Below are 19,773 nucleotides of genomic sequence, written 5' to 3' on the forward strand. Positions count from 1 at the left end.
ACAAAACATGCCTCTATAAAAAAAAAAATGAGAAACAAAACATCTTTCTGCGATTTTAATGGAGTTTAGAGGTATATGAAAATTGTCTTTCACACCTCATCCTAAAAGTCTTTTTCTTCCCTTAGAGATGGATTACTATCTATGTCTTGACCGTGTTTGTGGTTACATGACTATACACATTTGTCAAAACTCATAGAACTATGCCTTTAAAAAGGTAAAATTTATACTATGTAAAGATACCATTATTTTTAAATGAAAAAAGTACTTGGAGCGGTAAATTATATTAACTTTATTATGTCAATAAAAGTTTGTCTTTGCGGGGCTCCCTGGTGGTGCAAGGGTTAAAGACACAGTGCTGTCAAGTTGTCACCAGGCACGCAGCACTAGTTTGATTCCCAGCCAGCTAGGGAGCTAACCCACATGGTGCAGCAGACCTCTCCTGTCTAGCTCACTGCTCCCCTCAGCAGTGTATTTCAGTAGATCTGCCTGTTCTGCTCTCTACTCTCTCTGGTGAATCATTGTCACCGGCTACACCGCACCTCTGGCTTACACTCCAGTTCTTGTATGCGTAAATAAACAAATCTTTTTTAAAAATTTTGTCTTTGCTTCTTACCCACCCTCCCTTTTGGACAAAATGAGACAAATCAAAAAATATCTGCAATAATGACAGTCTGCTGCTCACAGCCTCCCTATCATGACACCAATTTTTGAGAGAACACTTGGTTACACAGAAAGCTGGCTAAACCTGAACTCTGTTCTATAAACCAAGCTGCCAACTTTATCACATGCCTAACTCTTTCCAAACTTTTTATTTGTTGACTGAAATGAGACGATGATAAAAGGTTCTCACAGGTGGTAACAATGTAAATTAAAGTTCTGTGACAAGGAAAATCTGACTGAAATTATGCAAGCAGGTAATATATTTATTTACTTTCTTCTCTTTTGAGAAGGACCTATACAAATCTCAGAAGAAGGCTGGAGTCAATTTCTTTTACATTTATCTCAGTACTAACTTGTTTCACAACAAGTATATGGGTATATGGTTAAGCTTACAAAGTGACATTCCAACATACCTCCCAAAATATAAGCCCAACCCAAACAAATTTAACAGTAGAGGAACCTGAATACTGCCAGTACTAAGCTCCATTTACAAAAATTCATCTTTTTTTTTAAAAAGATTTATTTAAAAAAATTTAGAAAGGCACATAAATGTGTACAGCCATATACTCCAAAATCACTAACAAATCACTTTATGCTCCTGTATTGACCATCATCACAGTTTTATTTCTAGAGCATGTGGATCTCTTCCATGCTTCTCTACTATTCTTCCCTTTCCCCCAGTAGCTGTGGCAAACACTAAGATATCAAGTTCCCAATGTGTCCCATCTCACTTCCTTTACTCTTAGTGACCTATTCTACTTTAAGGAAGGATGCTAAGAGCTAAAAACCATGTCAATGCTCCTCTCCTTCAACTCCAAGCTTACTTTGTCCCTCACCAACTTAGAAAAGGTTTCTCAACTCTTCTTCACCACTTAATAACCCCCTCCTTCTCCCTAAGGCATGTTCCATCCTTTTTCTAAATCTACTAGCTTATTCTCCTCTGCTTACACTCAAGGCACCTAACCCTAAAATTTCTTCCCTCAATCCTGGTTCCCAGTCAAGTGACCACTTCTCATCTACTAAAAAACTTCTAAAAGTACAGTTTACACTAGTTGTCTTCTCATTCAAAACTCCCATTCATGACTTCTATACTATTTTACTTCCACCACTAAAATAAGCAATCTTTTTTTTTTAAGATTTATTTATTTATGCATACAAGAGCTGGGGTACAGGCCAGAGATGCGGGGGGTGAGAGGATCCACATGAGACAAAGTGCAGAACAGAACAGGCGGACTGACTGAAATATACTGTTGAGGGGAGCAGCAGGCAAGACAGGAAAGGTCTGCCTCGCCATGTGGGTTTCTCCCTGGCTGGCCAGGGATCGAATTCGTGCTGCAGAGGCTGTGGATTGCTTCATAGTGCGGTGCTTAACCCCCTGCGCCACCAGGGAGACTCAAGCAATATCTTTTTCATTGTCAAATCCAACCGCTTCTTTTCAATTTTCTTACGTTACATGCAAAGTAACTGTGTCCTTGCTTGGTTTGCATTGCATGCATTTCCTGTTTCTGCTATGTCTTTCCCAGTATTATCCTTCATTGTCTTCTTTTGGATCCCCGTTCTCTGTCACCTATTCTTGTCTCTCAAAGATCTCCCCGGTCACATTACCCACTTTGGTGATTCAGTTTTGCTTGTATTTGATGACTCTCAAATCACCATCTTGAACCCCCACCTTCCTCCTGAGCCCACATCTGGTGTTTTGTTTCCACCCTCAAAAACTCCTAAATATCACAAAGACTTTAAAATTCAACGTAAAAACAAAACAAAAGGGGAAACGACAAATCTCTCTAATCAATCTTACACAACCTATCCAGAGCTTGGCACATAATAACAACCGTGACTAACTAGCTTCCAACAGAAATGAAATAAAGGCAGTACATGAACCACTGCCAAAGTTTTTGTATTTTTTAAGTTCCTCTATCAAGCAATCATTAGTTCTTTTGGTACAAAAGTAAACTCTATCTTCCTATAAAAACCTATTCCACCTCTGTTTCATCCCTGTGTATGTAAAATAATAAAACCTTAGAATCATCTTCTTTAGATCTTGCATTCCTCACTTCCATATGGTGTATACCTTTGAAAATGTCTTTCAAGCTTATGCAACTTATTTTGAAAATAAGATGTGATAAAGCAAATGTAATGACTGATAATTACAAAATCTCGGTGGTAGGTATATGAATGTTCACTGTACAGTTCTTTTAGCATTTCTGTATGAAATTTTTATAATAAAATGTAGAGTGAGGGGGCCTCCTTGTGACGCAGGGGTTAAAGACCCAGCACTATCAAGCTATTGTTAGCCACTGTGACTTAAGTTTGATCCCAGGCCAGGGAGCAGACCCAGATGGTGAAGGTGAAGCAGACATCTCGTGTCGCACCCACTGCTCCCCTCCGCAGTGTATTTCAGTAGATATGCCTGTTCTGCTTTCCACTTTTTCTCTGGTAAATCCTCTTACCTTCTCCCACCTCTGGCCTACACCCTAGTTCTTCTATGCATAAATAAATAAATCTTTAAAAAAATAAAATAAAATGTAGAGTGAAAAAAACCTGTCTACATTCAGACATTGTTCAAATGCAGGCCCTTTTAACCTCTCATCTGAACTACTCTGGGTGCCTAACTGAATTGTTTATCTCCCAATTTCTTCCCATTGTAATCATTCTCCAAGATGGTTCCCAATGATCTCTCCTTTCTGGTATTCACACCCCTGTGAATACCTTCACCTTGTGCCAGCATTGATCTCTGACCAACAATGTAGGGCAGAAGTGATGGTGTGTCACCTCCAAGATTACCTGTAAGAGACTAAGGCTTCTGTCTCAGCCTGTTCTCTTGGATGACTTGTTCTGGGGCAATGTTTAAATCACTCAGGGATCTTATTAAAATGCACATTCTGATTTAGCAGATCTTGGGCAAATCCTGAGATACAACATTTCTAATTACTCCGAGGTGATGCAGATGCTGCTAGTTCAGAGATCAAACCACAGTACTGCAAGTAAAGCTAACTAAATAAGGAAAGAAAACAAAAACAGAAGAGGTGCATTTCCATCTTGCTATATTTAAATGTTACTATAAAGTCAAGTCCTTGTAATTCAGTGCAACATCATTTCAATATCTATGGAGCAGTGCTTCTCAAGATGAATGTGCAAATAGATCACCTGGGGATTTTATTACATTGCAGCAGTAAAAAACAAAAACAAATAAACTTCTGAAACATTCCAGCTTTATCTCCAACTACTCTATTCTGAAATAAATAGCAATAAGTAAGAAACAGAAGAATCTTCGTTTACAGCCTCCAAGCAACATTGAAGGTTCTGGTTCATAGAGCACTCTTTTTAAGTAGCAAAGCTTTAATAGGTTCTTATACCCTTTTTTCCCCCTTAAGTTTGTCAGAATTCATTATATACAATGTAAAACATATGACAAGCAACACATTAGGGGAAAAAAATGCAACATCTATGACAACATGCATATCTTTTGTATTAGTTTTCTATTGTTGCAAAAGAAATTACCAGCCTATACTTCATAGGTCTCAGAGTCAACCTAGAAGCCAAACTCTAAATGGTTTACAGATGCCAATTACACATTGCAGCTTTATCTCCAACTACTCTATTACCATCACTCACCCCAAGTGCATACCTATACTCCAACCATAACTGACAACTCCCTAAAATCTTAATTTCTGTATCCTCATCCTGAAAACACTTATATATCAAGCATATCATCACCCTACCAAGGGATTAAAGGATCATAGCCTACCATTGCACATGTAGACAGAGAAAACACGAACTTTTCCCCACAATTAACCTCTCACTATCATGTTTTTTCTCATACAATTTTTTAAAGATATAATTAATATACCATAAAACCTACTCTTTCAAAGTGTACACTTCAGTGGTTTTTGGTATATTCAAAGCTGTGCAATCATCATCATTATATAATTCCAGAACGTTTTCATCACTCCCAAAAGAAATCCCATACCCTTATCTATCACTCCCACGGTCCTCAATCCCCCAGGCCCTGGCAAACACCAATCTGTCTCTGCAGGTTTGCCTCTTCTGGATATTTCATATAAATGAATACGTGGCCTTTGTGACTGGCTTCTTTCATATAGCATAGTGTTTTCACAATTCATCCACACTGTAGACTCTATCAGTACATTTCCTCCCATGGCTAAATAATTTCATTATATGGATACATTCTATTTTATTCATTCATCAGTGGATTATTTCCACCATTTGGCTATTATGAATAGCCAAACATGTAAAATTTTTTTATTTGGACATATGTTTTCAGATCTCTTGGGTATGTACCTAGAAGCTGACTTGCTGAGTAACATGCTAACTCTATCCTTAATATTTGGAGGAACTGCCAAATTCTTTTCCAAAGCACTGAACCATCTTACATTCCTACCAGAAATGTATGAGAATGTCAGAACTACATTTTCAACCAATGAGGATGGTGCTATCATTCCTGAACCAAAAGAGAAGTGTGCCCCCACCGTAAAGGGATAATTCTCTACGAAGAATACTGGACTAACAAAACATAAGTCTATTTCCGGCAGGCGTACAAGAGTAAAAAGTATTTTAAGTCCTAGTATATTGAGCTAGTGAGCTAACCTCTCAGAGCCAACGGTACTTTAATCGTAAAATCTGGACGATGTAATGGCATTTCCGTTGCAGTCCTCGTGAAGATTAAATAAAAGAATCCACGTAAAGGTGCTTCCCAATACTGATTCTCCAACATCCAATCCCCGACAAAACATCAGGGGGCAAAGGGCTAGATGCCCACATCACCCCCGCTCCTTCCCGCTCCTTCTGGGCGGGAGGGGTTGCTGAGTGATGTGGGGGGTGCAGCCACCTCCCTTCTCCCGGAGAGCCCGCCTGACGAGCCACGCAGGATAAATTGGTAGAGCTCGGAGGCAGAGCCGGGTCACTCCAGCCCAACATCGTTCCCAGGCGAGAGATTCCGCAGCCTGCCCCTAAGCCTGGCAAGCCTGCGTAGGAACATGTTTTTTTTCTTGTTTAATGGTAATGAACATATTTATTAGGGTCGAAGCAGAAAAGGAGGAGCAAAGAGAACACAAGCATTTACCACCCCCCCCCACCCCCCAAACAGGATCCCGCTGTTGGACTCTCAATACCTCATAAGGAAAACAAATACAGTCTGCAACCCGATCCATCACGAACCCTGGGGGTTTACCAAACCCAGGGCCCTCCCGCCCCCGCCCCCACCCCGGCAAGGCGGGGTCAGAGACCCCCCCAGAGGCAGAAGGTGAAAAGCTTACCTGGTGGCCTCCTCCAGCTCGGGCCGGTTCGGACCACGCGCCTCCAGAGCTGTAGTAACCATCACCTCCTCCGCCTTCCCCCGGCCAGGCGGTCTCGGCCGGGCCGCCCCCGCGCACCCGCCAGGAAATGGGCGGCTGGGGAGGTTCTGGGCGAGTAGAATATAAGGGCGGAGGTGGGTGCACCGGCACATCTCCACCACCAGGCCCATAATAGCGGCCGTATGAGGGGCCGTCGCTGGGGCCGTAGCCCGAGCGCCTCAAGGCCGACATGGGCTCCTCTGCCCCTAAGCGCTTCCCGCCCCCCAGGGCCGGCCCATTGCGCAGGCGCCTGCCGCCGACCGCGAATGGGCGACAGTGAAGGGGGTCGGCCGACGGCAGCCAATCCCGAGCCGCGCCCGCCTCTACGGCCGCCGAGGGCTGAATGGGGAGACGGAAGTCCGCGACTCTGGGGTGTAGGAAAGCGGAAGACGAGAGGTGCCCTCCTGTGTCTTAAAGAGGTGAACAGATCTCCCCACCATCTCGCCGGTCTAGATTACCTACTGTCAGGGATCGAGGAAAGGGTATCTCGCGACGGCGCGCCGACCCCGCCCCTTCCTGGGGATGGGCGCAGATGCCGGAAGTGGGAGGGGCTAACATGGAGGCGCTTCCGGCTTGCCCCGGCGGCTGAAAGCCGGGGCAGAGTTGCTGGTCGGGTTGGGTTCCCGTCCCGGTCCCGCCAGGGCGGCGACTGCGGTAGGAAGGAGGGGGTGTTGGGCGCACTGGCGCACCGCCACTGTACTTTTCAGCCTTTCCTTAGCTCAAAATGAACTATATGCCTGGTACCGCCAGCCTCATCGAGGACATCGACAGTGAGTAGTAGCTCATCTCCCCCGGGCCAAGTCCCGAGGGAGACCCTTTCTCCGGGGTGGGTGCCTCTTCGGAGGGAGCTCGTTGAGTAAGTCTTGAGGCCCAGCGGGCGGGGTGTTTTTAGCCCAGTTCGGGGCGTTTGGCATTGACATCCTCCAGGGGACGGAGAAGCCAGGGGACCCACCGTTTCCCCACCCCCTGGTCCACTGCTCCTCGCAGCCTCCGCCTGTCCCCCGGCTGGTGAGCCAGACTGCGGGGTTCGTTCCTGCTTCCGAGGAACAGGGCTGCTGAGGCCCAAACGCGAAAGTTGCCCAACGGACTTCTCTTCAGTCCACTCTCCACCTGCAACGTTTCGGAGTACCAGATTGTTACTTAGAGAAAGGATTGAGGAAACGAAAGTATTCAGACGAAAGCAGTTGAACTTAATTGGCAATTGTGGCCATTTGCAATGTTCATTCACCCTTGATCAAGTCTTTAGCACTTTCAGGTTTTGGTGATAGAGACTACTGCCAGACGAAGTATGGACTTTTCTGGAAAAGCTGAACTTCAAACTTATTTTTTTCCTGTTAGACAGTTTTCTTTTGCTTTTACTAAGACGATCTCCCTTCCTGAACAGTTCAGTCCTGTACAAAAGAGTAGCGACTTAAAATTTCCTTGTCTTTCATTTTTTTAAATTCGGTAAATTACTCCTCAAGCAGCATTTTTTAATCTGTGATCTGTCTCATTAAACTTGTAATTGCTGCAAAATGATTTACACACAATTCCTAACGAGGTTCAACTATCTCTACAGTTATGCATGCAAATTTAGAGTGATTGAATACTCTTTATAGCTATCAAGAAGTTATTTTTTTAATCCAAATTTGTATTTTGCTGCTGAAGGGAAATTTAATGAAAATAGGGCCAAATTCATATATGAGCAACCACTGTGTTCTGAAATCTTTGGTTTTGGTTGTTTAAGGATGCCCTTTACCCCCACCTCCTATTATGTATCTGAGTTATAAGACCTCTTAACACATGGTAACATTTTACTCAAAGTAATTTTTGTCCTCAGGCCTTCTTTGTAGATTGTAGCACCTCTCCTCTACTGAAAAGTTTGAAGCCCTTCACTGCCACATACACACATTTTCTGTAGCCATTCTTTGTATTTTCATTCATTTTCATTTGAGTAGAAAGTATTCTTTTCTGTTTGTATCTTGAATTGCTTTTTTCTTCCCAATGCTTCTGGAACTTTTCATCAATATTTTTCCCTCTCCAATCTTATACGCGCCCCCCCCCCATCATTCCCTACATGATGTTCTTGTCTGTCCATCTCACATTTATTCCCAGTGTTGCCTCATCAAATTCCCAACCTTTTTTTCCCTAACTTTACTACCAAACCTGTTATCTCCACTTTGACTCTACTTCCTGACCACCAAAATATTACAACTGCAATCTGATTTTTTGTTACTAGTGCTTTACTGTCGCTGAATTGAAAAGGCATCCGGCTCATACATTCTTGAGTTCTTCTCTCTGGCAGCATGTGATACTGTTGCCACTGAATTCTTAATTCTATTCTCTTAAATTCTCTAACACTTCATGATGATTTTCTTGCGTCTCCAACTCTGACTGTTCCCCTACAGTAGTCTCTTGAATGCCATGTTCAGCATGCTTCTTTTTTTACTTTTTTTTTAAAGATTGATTGATTGATTAATTGATTGATTGATTGATTTATACAAGCACTGGGTACCATCAGAAGCACTGGAGAGTGAGAGAATTCACCAGAGCCAGAGTGGGGAGCAGAGCAGGGAGAAGGACCGAAGTACACTGCTAAGGGGAGCAGCGGGTGGCAGGAGAGGTCTGCGTGCCATGTGGGACCCTCCTCCGGTGGCTGGGGAGCATCAGGGGATTGAACCGGCACAGCAGAAGCTGCAGGCAGCTTCGCAACCCAGTGCTCAACCACTGCGCCACCCGGGAGACCCATGCTTCTTTTTTTAAATCTCTGGGAGAAGTCTTGGGTTTTAATAATTATATCACCTGTATAGATTTATCCAGAATTCCTCTAATTCTGACCTCTTTGACATTTCCAACTCTGCCTATTGACATTTCCCCAGAGGTGTCCTGATAGCACTTCATAATCATAAACAGCTAATAGCTTTTCACGTGAGCTTAATTCTTTGATCCCCACTTTTGGGAGATGGTCTCCCTGACATGACTCAGATTCCTAAATCTTTAACTCATCTTTCCAGCACCCCATTCTCTCACACATACCCACATATACAAACTCAGCTGACAAATCCCATCACTTATAAAAGCACAGTCTTAGTCCTGTCATTTTCTCTTTTCCCATCTCTACTTGGTTCAGGTCTCTTTTTCATGTCTCAGACTCCCAGAATAGTTTCATAACTCTCTCCCTATTCAGCTAGTTTAATCTTCAGTTTCCTGTGAAGTGAAATCCATACTCAAACTGCAGATACTTTTCTTACTTCATCTCCTATTATTTCTCTTCATACCCTTGACTTTTACACAAATACATACCCCTTTTTTTCCCTGCCCAAATGACGCTTTCCCTCCTCCTCCTCCTCCTCTGTCATAGCCAAAAAATATCTTTCAAGGGGCCTCCTCCAGCTAGATATAGTTACCTCAGTCTCATATAATTAAGAATTGTATTCTTGGGCCTCCCCTGGTGGCGCAGCGGTTGAGGGCTGGGCTGCGAAGCTGCCTGCAGCCTCTGCAACACCGGTTCGATCCCCGTCCGCCGTCCGCCGGCGAGGGTCCCACATGGTGCGCAGACCTCTCCTGCCGCCCGCTGCTCCCTTCAGCAGTGTACTTCTGTCCTTCTGCCTGCTCTGCTCCCCGCTCTGGCTCTGGTGAATTCTCTCACCCTCCCGAGCTTCTGACTGTACCCAGTGCTTGTATAAATAAATAAATAAATCTTTAAGAAAAAGAAAAAAAAAAAAGGAATTGTTTTCTTGTGGCACTTACAGCACAAGGAAGATTTTCCTTTGGGAAAGAAGCACTGCCTGGTTCTTCTGTTCTGTATCTGAAAGTGCTTAATGCATGACCTTAAATGAATGAGCAGATATCCTGGCTTTTCTAATGACTGGCTTAATCTCTTTGGTGTCAGCTTAGAGACACCTCTTGAGAGAGGTTTACCCTAGCTACCCTCTCTCCTGGAGCTACTTCCCATCCCTATTGATACTATCCTGCTATCTTGTATACTATTCCATTCTGTTTATCCCAAGAGGTATTTTTTGTTTCTTTGTCTTCCTCTACCAGAAATGCAAATTCATAAGGTTGGTGACTTTGTGTCTTACTCCCTACTGTATATCTGTACACCAGAACAGCATGTAACTCTCAATAAATATTGTTGAATTATTGCTCTTGCTTATCAGCATCTTCAGTTTAAATGTCTGAGCCACTGTTTTTATTTAAAACCTATGATTTCAAATAAAGTGTGAACTGGAAGTTCTTTCATATAATACAATTTTAGAATATAATTCTAGAATTAAGATCAGAAACGTTATAGCTAGACCAGATTTCTCAATTTGCACATATACACACTAATATGGGAAAAGGGGTGTTTATGAAACATCAGTGTGTAGGCCAGCCAGTCCTTTCCCTCTCTGCCATGTTACTTTGATTCTTTTCAGCACTGATTTTCTATTTAAAAAAAAGGCGTGGGCGGGCTGCCTTGGTCTTCGCACCATTTTCTCAATGTACTCCACCTTAAATGCATTGGAAGAGAAAGTGATATTAAACTGCTCTTAACTTTGTTTTTACTGTGTAAACTCACTGAAGCTAACAGTTTTTTTTTTAAAAAAAAGATCGTCTTTCCTCTCCCCAGAAAAGCACTTGGTTCTGCTTCGAGATGGAAGGACACTTATAGGCTTTTTAAGAAGCATTGATCAATTTGGTATGTATTACTTACAAACTTCTCTTATACTCTAGATAGTAAGAGTTGACCTCTGTACTTTTGTGTTATTTCATTTTGAAATTTATTTGTAGCTTTTCTACTGTTGTCTGGCATAAAGGAACACTAATTTGAATCATTAACATCATTGTTTTCTAATAGAAATTAAGGTTAGTTGGTTTGAAAACTTGTATTTACAAGCTCATATTTCTAAAACTGGTTTTCACTAAAACATGATTAAAATGTTTTGGACTATTTTTTAATTTTCCCCATTAGAGGGAGCCAGACAATAGAAATAAACTCATTTCACTGAAAAGCTGCTCATTTGCACATTGACTATTCTTCAAAGCAGTTTCTGCACTGATGGTAATCCGTCCCTGACCAGTGCAGATTAGGTAGGAGACATTTTGTGACGCTCCAGATTTTAAACTTCGGAACATCGGACTCGAATCCCAGTCTTTTGTTTTGTATCTTGCATTTTTCTACTATTTCAAGCAACTTCGCATCAACATTTGTTGAACATCTTCTAGATCAGTGGATTTGGGCATTAGGAAAAACAACATAATTGACACACTTGTAAGAATTCTAGAAAGAAGAAAGCATAGATAACTGCTTTTCTTCAAATAGAATCAGTAGTACCAATTGAAAGAAGAAAAATAATCTTAAACAGCTTGTGTTTCTAAACCTTAAGTCAAATTCATTGGAGTACTTTCAAGGGTAAATACTGACTTTATTCTTATATTACCAGATATGGTTATCTGACAGATTTTTGCTGTATCATAATCCATGGATACCTGCATTGCCGTTAAATGAATCCTAAGTACTGAAACAAAGTTAAATATTTGATAAATCATCACATACACATACTCACACAATATAGGAAAAACATTTCCTTCTCAAAAAAACAAAACAAGGTCCTCCCTGGTGGTGCAGGCGGTTGAGCGTGGCGCTGTGAAGCTGTCTATAGCCTCTGCAGTGCAGGTTCAATTCTGAACGGCCAGGGAGATGCCCACATGGCGTGGCAGACCTCTCCTGCCTCGCCTACTGCTCCCCTCAGCATTGAATTTCTGTCAGTCTGCCTGTTCTGTTCCCTGCTCTGTCTCTGGTGAATCCTCTCACCTTCCTGCACATCTGGCCTATACCCTGGTTCTTGTATGCATGAATAAATAAATCCTTAAAAACAAAACACCAAAAACCCAGGCCCTCCCTGGTGGCACAGGGGTTAAAGTCTCAGCGCTATCAATTATCACCAGTCACTGCAGCATGAGTTCAGTCCCTGGCCAGGGAGCTACCCACAAGGTGCAATAGACCTCTCTTATCTCACTCCCTACTCCCCTCAGCAGTGTATTTCAGTAGATCCACCTATTCTGCTCCCCATTTGTCTCACGCTCCACACCTCTGGCATACACACCAGTTCTTGTATGCATAAAATAAATCTTTAAAAAAACAAATCCAAGGTTTTAATCTTCGCAGTTGTTGGGCTTCAGAGTCTTCCAAGTACCTGTTCATTTCTTTTTCCTTATAGATGTGTTAATACTAGCAATTAGTACAGGAATAGTCTTACCTTATTCCTACCATCATTAGTGTGTCTGTACAACTTAATCCCAAATATTCTCTCAGTTTGCAGTTGTCTAAAAGTTCCCTAAATGGTGTGTCTAATGAAATAGAAGATTGTTTGAAACTTGATCTTTCCCAGAATTGGAAAGTTTGAAATTCACATTTAGCTACATCTTTTCCACTCAAAATATGAGTTTTGGATCTATACCCAATAATTTGAACTAAATATGTTTGTTTCTTCCCTGTACACTTATAGCTAACTTAGTGCTACATCAGACTGTGGAGCGTATTCATGTGGGCAAAAAATACGGTGATATTCCTCGAGGGATTTTTGTGGTCAGAGGAGAAAATGTGGTCCTACTAGGAGAAATAGTAAGTGTAAACTGTTAAGCTGCTATGGGTCTTGATAATCATGCTAGTTAGGTTTCTTTTCTTGTCATTTTAAGTAAGAAAATAATATATTTTCCACATTTACCGAGCTTCTCACAGGAAACTACCAAATTAGCTTAGCTTGTAAAAATTATCTACAGAGAATAACTTTGTTTCAGTGCCTTTGGGCATTGTAAAGATTTTGATCCCATTAGCAGCAACCTATCACTGATGTTACTGGTTATAATATTGTCCTACACAAATATGCTCATTAATATATTTAATTTCTGTTGTCTCTATTAGCAGAAAAATGAAAAGGCTTGATGCCTAATGAGAGGATAATTCAACAAAGTATGAGCTATATATGTTGGAATATTTTGTAGTCATTTGAACAATTGGTTACAAGTAGTTTATCATGACATAAAGTTAACAGTGTTTGAGGGAAGATATAGTGCATATACAGTATGATATCCATGTTTTCAGAGTGGGGAGGACACTTGTTGGACACTTCTCTGCCCTGAGGAAAGAGGTTGGCTTTACTTGAATCCTTAGCTGACAGCCAAGAAGGAAGTACCTATATGTCTGTGCCAACAAGACCAGCTGGCAGATGAAAAGTTAAATCTTCTAAAGCATTTTTACTGTGGTGGGGGGGGAGGCATATGTATGTGTGTACGACATACAAACACAAATAGAAACATCTGTATGCATAGATACATAGAAAACACACACATATAACTATTAAATTTACCAAACATTTTTAAAAAAAGATAAAATTTGATTGCATATTTTACCTTATTTTAAACCTGTGACTTCACCTTGCTACTTGTGATTACTGGGCGTTGCCAAGAAAAATCAAAATTAAAAAACTTGGATATTTGCTTAATTTTATTTTTTTTGTTTTGTTTTAAAAAGTTTTCAATAAAATTTCCTAATACCTAACCACATCGCTCCAACCCTACCGCCCATGGTATTGCACATCCTTGCCACATCTTAAATCAGGTTTACAGAAGCAATCTGTATGTGATTTGGTTCATAGCTATTTTTAACAATAAGTTACCTAAGAAAGTAAGGAGATAATTCTGCTAGGATCTGGTTGAATCAGAGACTTCATATAGGAAACAGCTGAAATGACTAACAGTATCAGTACTGCCCAAGTGCTGCTATGTAATGTCTGAAAGATCTTTTCCTTATTTTTAAAATACTTTTTCAGTTGATATTTTTGGTTTAATGCATCATTTCTTGCATGTTTAAGCAACAGGAACTGTCATTTCCTTGTATTATGTAAAGATGTGGTTGAATAGGGGTGGTGAAGTGGTCTGCAGACATATTAAGAGGGACTAACCCATTTCTGGACAGTTTAGTTTTGGGTGTTTTTTCCTTTTCTGAATTAATTTGAAAGAGGAAACATACTACTTTGCTATCAGGAAAAGATTTAAGATGAAATATTTGCATATACTCTGCTTCCATATTATACTAGCAAATACCACATACATGCCTTCTGTGCCAGTTACATTGGCGCAAATGTGTGCCTATGAAGGGGTGTGTGTGTATAAAGAGAAGTGAACTTGTTCTTAAAGAGTCATTTCTTGGAGTCCTTTTGTGGAGAAAGTTTTTTTTTTAAACTATGTTATTGTTTGATGCTACAGAATATATGCAATAATACCACTAAAGATATGATTCAGGAATGCTTATATAGTTGTATGAATCAGCAGTCAGTTCAAGCAAATTATGTACCAACTCTAGAGAAACTCATACCCAGAAACTATTTAGAGTCTATAAACAACCCATTGCCTAAGAAGTCCCTGGATTCTGCCTCAAGGATAATGATGCACACAGCCTTAAGTAATAAGACTGATCATTGGGAAGCAAAATTATAACCACATGAATAACTCAATGACTAACAAACTGAAAAGTCCAGAAGACCCTACACTAAGCACAGAACATTACCTTCCTTCAACTGCTACCTCTGAGTGATGAGTGCAGGTTGTACTTGACTTGATATCATGTCATTTCCTGGGTGCAATTAATAACTTTTTGACCCAAATTGGGCTTGTTTATGTAATTTGTGTGGCTTTCATTCTAACCCCTCTGTTGAGAATCCTCCTCCTGATAAGCCACTGCCTGTAGGTTCTGAGGTCTTGTCAGAACATGAAGATTAGTATCTGGGGTAGGCTGGCACATGTGGAAAGGTTGTGTATGTGCTGGTGCCTCCCCAGATTTTTATAATTGAGTATCATAGACAAAAATAAGAACTATAGGCCTCCCTGGTGGCCTAGGGGTTAAATTTCAGCGCTATTACCACCAGGGCCTGAGATGGATCCCCAGCCAGGGAGCTAACCCACATATGGGGCAGCAGACCTCTCCTGTCTCACCCGCTGCTCCACTTAGCAGTCTATTTCAGTAAATCTGCCTGTTTCGCTCCCCACTCTGTCTCTGGTGAGTCCTCTTACCCTCCATCCCCCTGTACTTCTGACCTATAACCCAGTACTTATATGCAAAAATAAATAAATAAAAATAAGACCAGAAAACCCTGTGCATATAGGCTTTCCATATCACAAAACCACAGAATGTGTGTATGTTTTTAACAAGATGGCTCAAAATAAAAATAAGCATATTATGTCATATTAAGTAAAAATAATACCCTATTTGTATCATGGTTGTTTTTTTAAGTCACTGTATACACAGAAAGAAAGGAAATTCACCAAGTGTTATCCCTTCATACTAGAATTATAGATAAAATTTTTGCTTCTGAATTTTAATATAATAGCATGTATTTTTATAAGGGAAAAAGTGTTTGAAAAGTTTTTGTTTAATTAAAATAGGAAATATACAGAGGCTACTTAGTAAACTAACTGGTATGCTAAGGTTTTCTCTAAAGGACCTCTTGCCATAGGGCAGAAAGGAAGTAATAATTAAAAGTTAATAAACAAAGGTACAGTTTATTGCCTGCATAATGGGGACAGGTGATGCTACCTTGAATCATTGTTCTCTGCCTTCCTACTGAGATGAGCCCCCAGAATTTAAGCTGGCTTTGATAATGTGAAAATACAGAATTTCTTTAAGACCACCTTGTCCTCAGTAACTTCTCTCTTGAATTCTCTAGGTTTTGGAGAGATAGCTATTCATAAACAGCCCTAACAAAAATAAAAGTTCTTTAAGTTAGACTTTGGGGCCCTCCCTGGTGGCCTAGGGGTGAAGTCTCAGTGTTCACATGCTAGCACCACAGCAGCAGGCATGAGTTTGATCCCCGGCCAGGGAGCTAACCTATGTTGTAGCAGACCACTCCTGTCTTACCTGCTGCTCCCCTTAGCAGTGTATTTCAGTAGATCCATCTGTTCTGCTCCCCTCTCTCTCTGGTGAATCCTCTCACCCCTGCACCTCTGGCCTATACCCTAGTTCTATGCATAAATAAATACAAAAAACTTTTTTTAAAAAGTTAGACCTTGACTAATCTAGGACTTTGGATAACCTAAAGCTTTATACACTGATACTGGTCCCTGTTTTCACATTTACTAGAGATAGTATTTTGTAATAATTATGCCAAGGAGATTTCAGCCCTGTCAGTTACAAAAAATAACCCAAGCCTAATAAGGACTCCATTTGCCTTTAGATCTGTAATATTTTTCCATTCTTGGTAATAAGATGAAGTTTTTGAAACCTGCTTGTTTTATAGGACTTGGAAAAGGAGAGTGACACACCCCTCCAACAAGTGTCCATTGAAGAAATTCTTGAAGAACAAAGGGTGGAACAGCAGACCAAGCTGGAAGCAGAGAAGTTGAAAGTTCAGGCACTGAAGGATCGAGGGCTCTCCATTCCTCGAGCAGATACTCTAGATGAGTATTAAGTTTTCTACTTAGATACCATTGCACTTTCCCAGAATGAAAGTAGCAACTTGGTCACCTTATACATTTGGCTAAAGACTGTAGAGTTTTGAAAAGTCATTTTTACTTTTAATTCCTCCACATTTGCAACATGAAGAAATCAACTGACTTTTTTTTTTCCTTTTTAATAACAAAGTCATTGATTTAAAAAACAAAGGCATGGACTCCTTTCATTCTTCACTGTGGAGCCAGCAACTACTACTTTCTATTTGCTCTTCTCATCTCAAATTAGAGTTTACAGTGGACATTTTTCATTTACTTGTAAATAAAATATGAATCTCAAAACACTCAAGTGATTCCCAAGTTCAAGTTGACTGCAATGAATGAAGGTTTTCAGCTCTTGAAGATATAAATACACACACTGGAATTTCCCCTTTCATCACAGATCCAAGTAGCCAGTTACTTCTAAAGCTCACCACCATCCCCTTTTCATGTTTGTATCTGATTAAAACTTTCATGCTCGTGAAGGGAGCGTTCAGTGAAGGTTTGCTGATACTGATTGTCATAGAAACCTCATGTTTGAGGAACATCACTGCCACTCTGTTCTTGCTTCAATAGCTATTCCAAATTATATTCCTGTGACATACAGTGTTTTCCTAAAGTCATTTTTTCTCTAACCTGCTGATTAGCTTTCTAGTCCTTTATATCAAGTCTTCAACCCTTTATGCTATGTCTTATGCTATGTCTTCATCAGAAAAAGCACAAAATGAAATGGTTTTTGGTGACTGATGCATCTAGGTTATTCTTAGTTAACATAAACTAACAACCTGTGGTGGTGCCAGTTTTCTGGTATAATTGTTGAAGAGTAATGATTACATAGTATGACAGATGATAAGGAAGTAGTGTCATTTACTGAACTTGGATTTTGCAAGATAGGTTTAAAAATTCTGATTTTGTTCTCTGGCATGTTAGGCTTGAGCAAGTCACTGATCCTCTCATTTTTTGGATTTTTTGTTGTTTGTTTAGTTTTTTTAACTGTAGAATTATTCCAGATATTTCCTTTTTATAGTCCATTGAGTAGAAACTTCTTTTCCAAAGATATTTATATCCAGTTCCTATGTCTGAATTATTGTATGAAATATACTTAACATTTTATGTTCAGAATGCCTATAAGCATTTGACTTCTAATCATTGGGTTAGTTTTAAAATAATTTATGGAGAAACTATTGTACTTAATGGTTTATCCTAGTGTGTTTTGCCGGTATTCTTATTAACAGCCAGAATGCCAGAATTTGTTCTTAACTACCCACACAAAAGGCCAAAAACCAATCCCCAGCTTTTGAGAAAATATGTCTTTATGACCATAAGAAGATATTCTTTGAGAGTCAGTGGACCTAACAGATTTTGTTTTTATGAGCACCACTGTTTGAGGATATCAGTCACCTTTAAGAGATGTGGATTTATTGTAGTTACCTTGTTTTTTCTTGTTTATTGTAGTTATCTTGTTTTTTTCCAGCCACCTTCAAACAGAATTCCAAATGCAATAACAGCTTATTTGTTTAAAAAATACTTAACTTCCAAAATTAGAATTTCTATGCCAAAGGAGGTTTTGATCACTATACATAATGCACTGCTTTTATTTTTTTTTTTAATAAATTTTATTGTTATATTCCCCATACAATTGCAGCCCCCCCATTCTGACCCCAATCCCTCCCCTCCCACCCCCGCCCCCCTAAAAGTGTCTCTGGTTCATAGTTTTTTGTTGATTTTGATTTTCACTTTCTTATAGTTATTCATTTTCCTGGTCCCTTATTTAAGTTTTCTAGATTCCTGCTATGAGTGAGACCATCCGGTATTTTTCTTTTTCTTTTTGGCTTATTTCGCTGAGCATGATCCCTTCCAGCGCCATCCATGTTGCAGCAAATTGCATGTGTTTATCTTTTTTGAATGCTGAGTAATATTCCATGGTATATATGTACCACATCTTCTTGATCCAGTCATCTATTTTTGGGCATTTGGGTTGTTTCCAAAGCTTAGCTATTGTAAACAGATGCACTGCTTTTAGACTGACCTTTGTCATACAGGCCACAGCAGCTAAGATCTAAAGGATGGAACTAGACTAACTGCTTCCTTAGTCTCTGTCTCCAGCTGCTCAGCACCTTCAGCTCTGCCCATCCTAGGGGCATTTTTTTTTTTAAAAAAAAAAAGGATTTATTTATTTATTTATACAAGAACTGGGGTACAGGCCAGATGCGCGGGAGGGTGAGAGGATTCACCAGAGACAGAGCGGGCAACAGAACAGACTGATGAAATACACTGCTGAGGGGAGCAGCGGGCATGACAGGAGAGGTCCGCCGCACCATGTGGGACCCTCCCCGGACGGCCGGGATAGAACTGGCGCTGCAGGGCCTATGGACAGTTTCATAATGCGGTGCTCAACTGCCTGCACCACCAGGGTAGGCCCCCATCCTAGGGTTTTTACAGGTACTAGTAACTGGTGCTCTTTTCCTGACCCACTGCTGGTAGTTTCTTATTAGAATCAAAATCAACCCTTTGTGTTTAATAGTTTCTTCTAATGTGGGTTCCCATGAGACTGCTTTCAAGGGTGAAAAAGAAGTAAGATCTACAAAAGATCCTTTCCTGGCCATCTTTATTCTGATAGAGTACAGCAGCATAGCTTATCTCTTCCTGCTGGTCTTTTTTTTTCCCTTTTTGTTGGCTCTTGAATATAAGACTGTATTCTCTTAGCTAAGTTTAAATGAAGTCTCTGCTCCTCCCCCTAACCACAGTAGGACCTGGATATTTACAGAGTCAAACACTCATATTGTCCATTGTGGAGGGCTTCTCTGGGAATCCATGTCAGCATGAACCCCAGAGGTATTACAAGGGATGAAGGAGACAGCAAAGTGGTCTTAATTTTACTCACAGGAGTGTGAGCTAGCAAGCTGACAGCACAGCCCGGACGAGTGAGGTTCCCAATGTAACTACTAGAGATCGTTCCCAGCTCTAGACTTAAATCTATACATAAGATTCACAATAACACCGCAAAGGTGGAATGGATCCCAGACAGGAAAATACAGTTAATGAAGAGTGCCCCACATCTGCACCCCCAAAAGAAGTCTTAATAGGTACATAAGTGTAAAATATATACATAGCTGTAGGACATTCTCTCATCTTTTAAAAAACATGTTACAAGATGAGTTCCATTCAACTTTCCCATTAGGAGCAAGAATTCCCAGTGAAGTTATTCTGATTGTAGATGGTGCATGCTGACACTAATGCTGAACAGCTCTCCAGCTTAAAGCTAAAAAGGAACCCTGCTCGTAATTAAGAATAGGACAGAGCCTAGTATGAG

General features: G+C 40.5%; 2 protein-coding genes across 3 annotated transcripts in view; one reads left to right on the forward strand and one right to left on the reverse strand.

Moving 5' to 3' along the window:
- BAG4 (BAG cochaperone 4) overlaps window positions 1–6,206 on the reverse strand; it is a gene marked incomplete at both ends in the record, with an annotated part of 32,778 nt that extends 26,572 nt beyond the window's left edge. For both annotated transcript variants that reach the window (XM_084231385.1, XM_084231384.1), the window contains one exon: window positions 5,937–6,206. In XM_084231385.1, the coding sequence (XP_084087511.1) occupies window positions 5,937–6,206 (270 nt within the window). The remainder of the gene's footprint in view (window positions 1–5,936) is intronic.
- A 532-nt stretch (window positions 6,207–6,738) lies between these two features.
- LSM1 (LSM1 homolog, mRNA degradation associated) lies at window positions 6,739–16,441 on the forward strand (the record flags this gene model as incomplete). The annotated part of the gene is made up of 4 exons (XM_084231863.1): window positions 6,739–6,784; window positions 10,606–10,674; window positions 12,485–12,600; window positions 16,271–16,441. 4 exons carry the CDS (start codon window positions 6,739–6,741, stop codon window positions 16,439–16,441), a joined length of 402 nt encoding a protein of 133 aa, XP_084087989.1.
- Between the last annotated feature and the right edge of the window lie 3,332 nt (window positions 16,442–19,773).

This window comes from Talpa europaea (assembly GCF_964194135.1).
Source record: "Talpa europaea genome assembly, chromosome: 4".
NCBI classification, from domain to species: domain Eukaryota; kingdom Metazoa; phylum Chordata; class Mammalia; order Eulipotyphla; family Talpidae; genus Talpa; species Talpa europaea.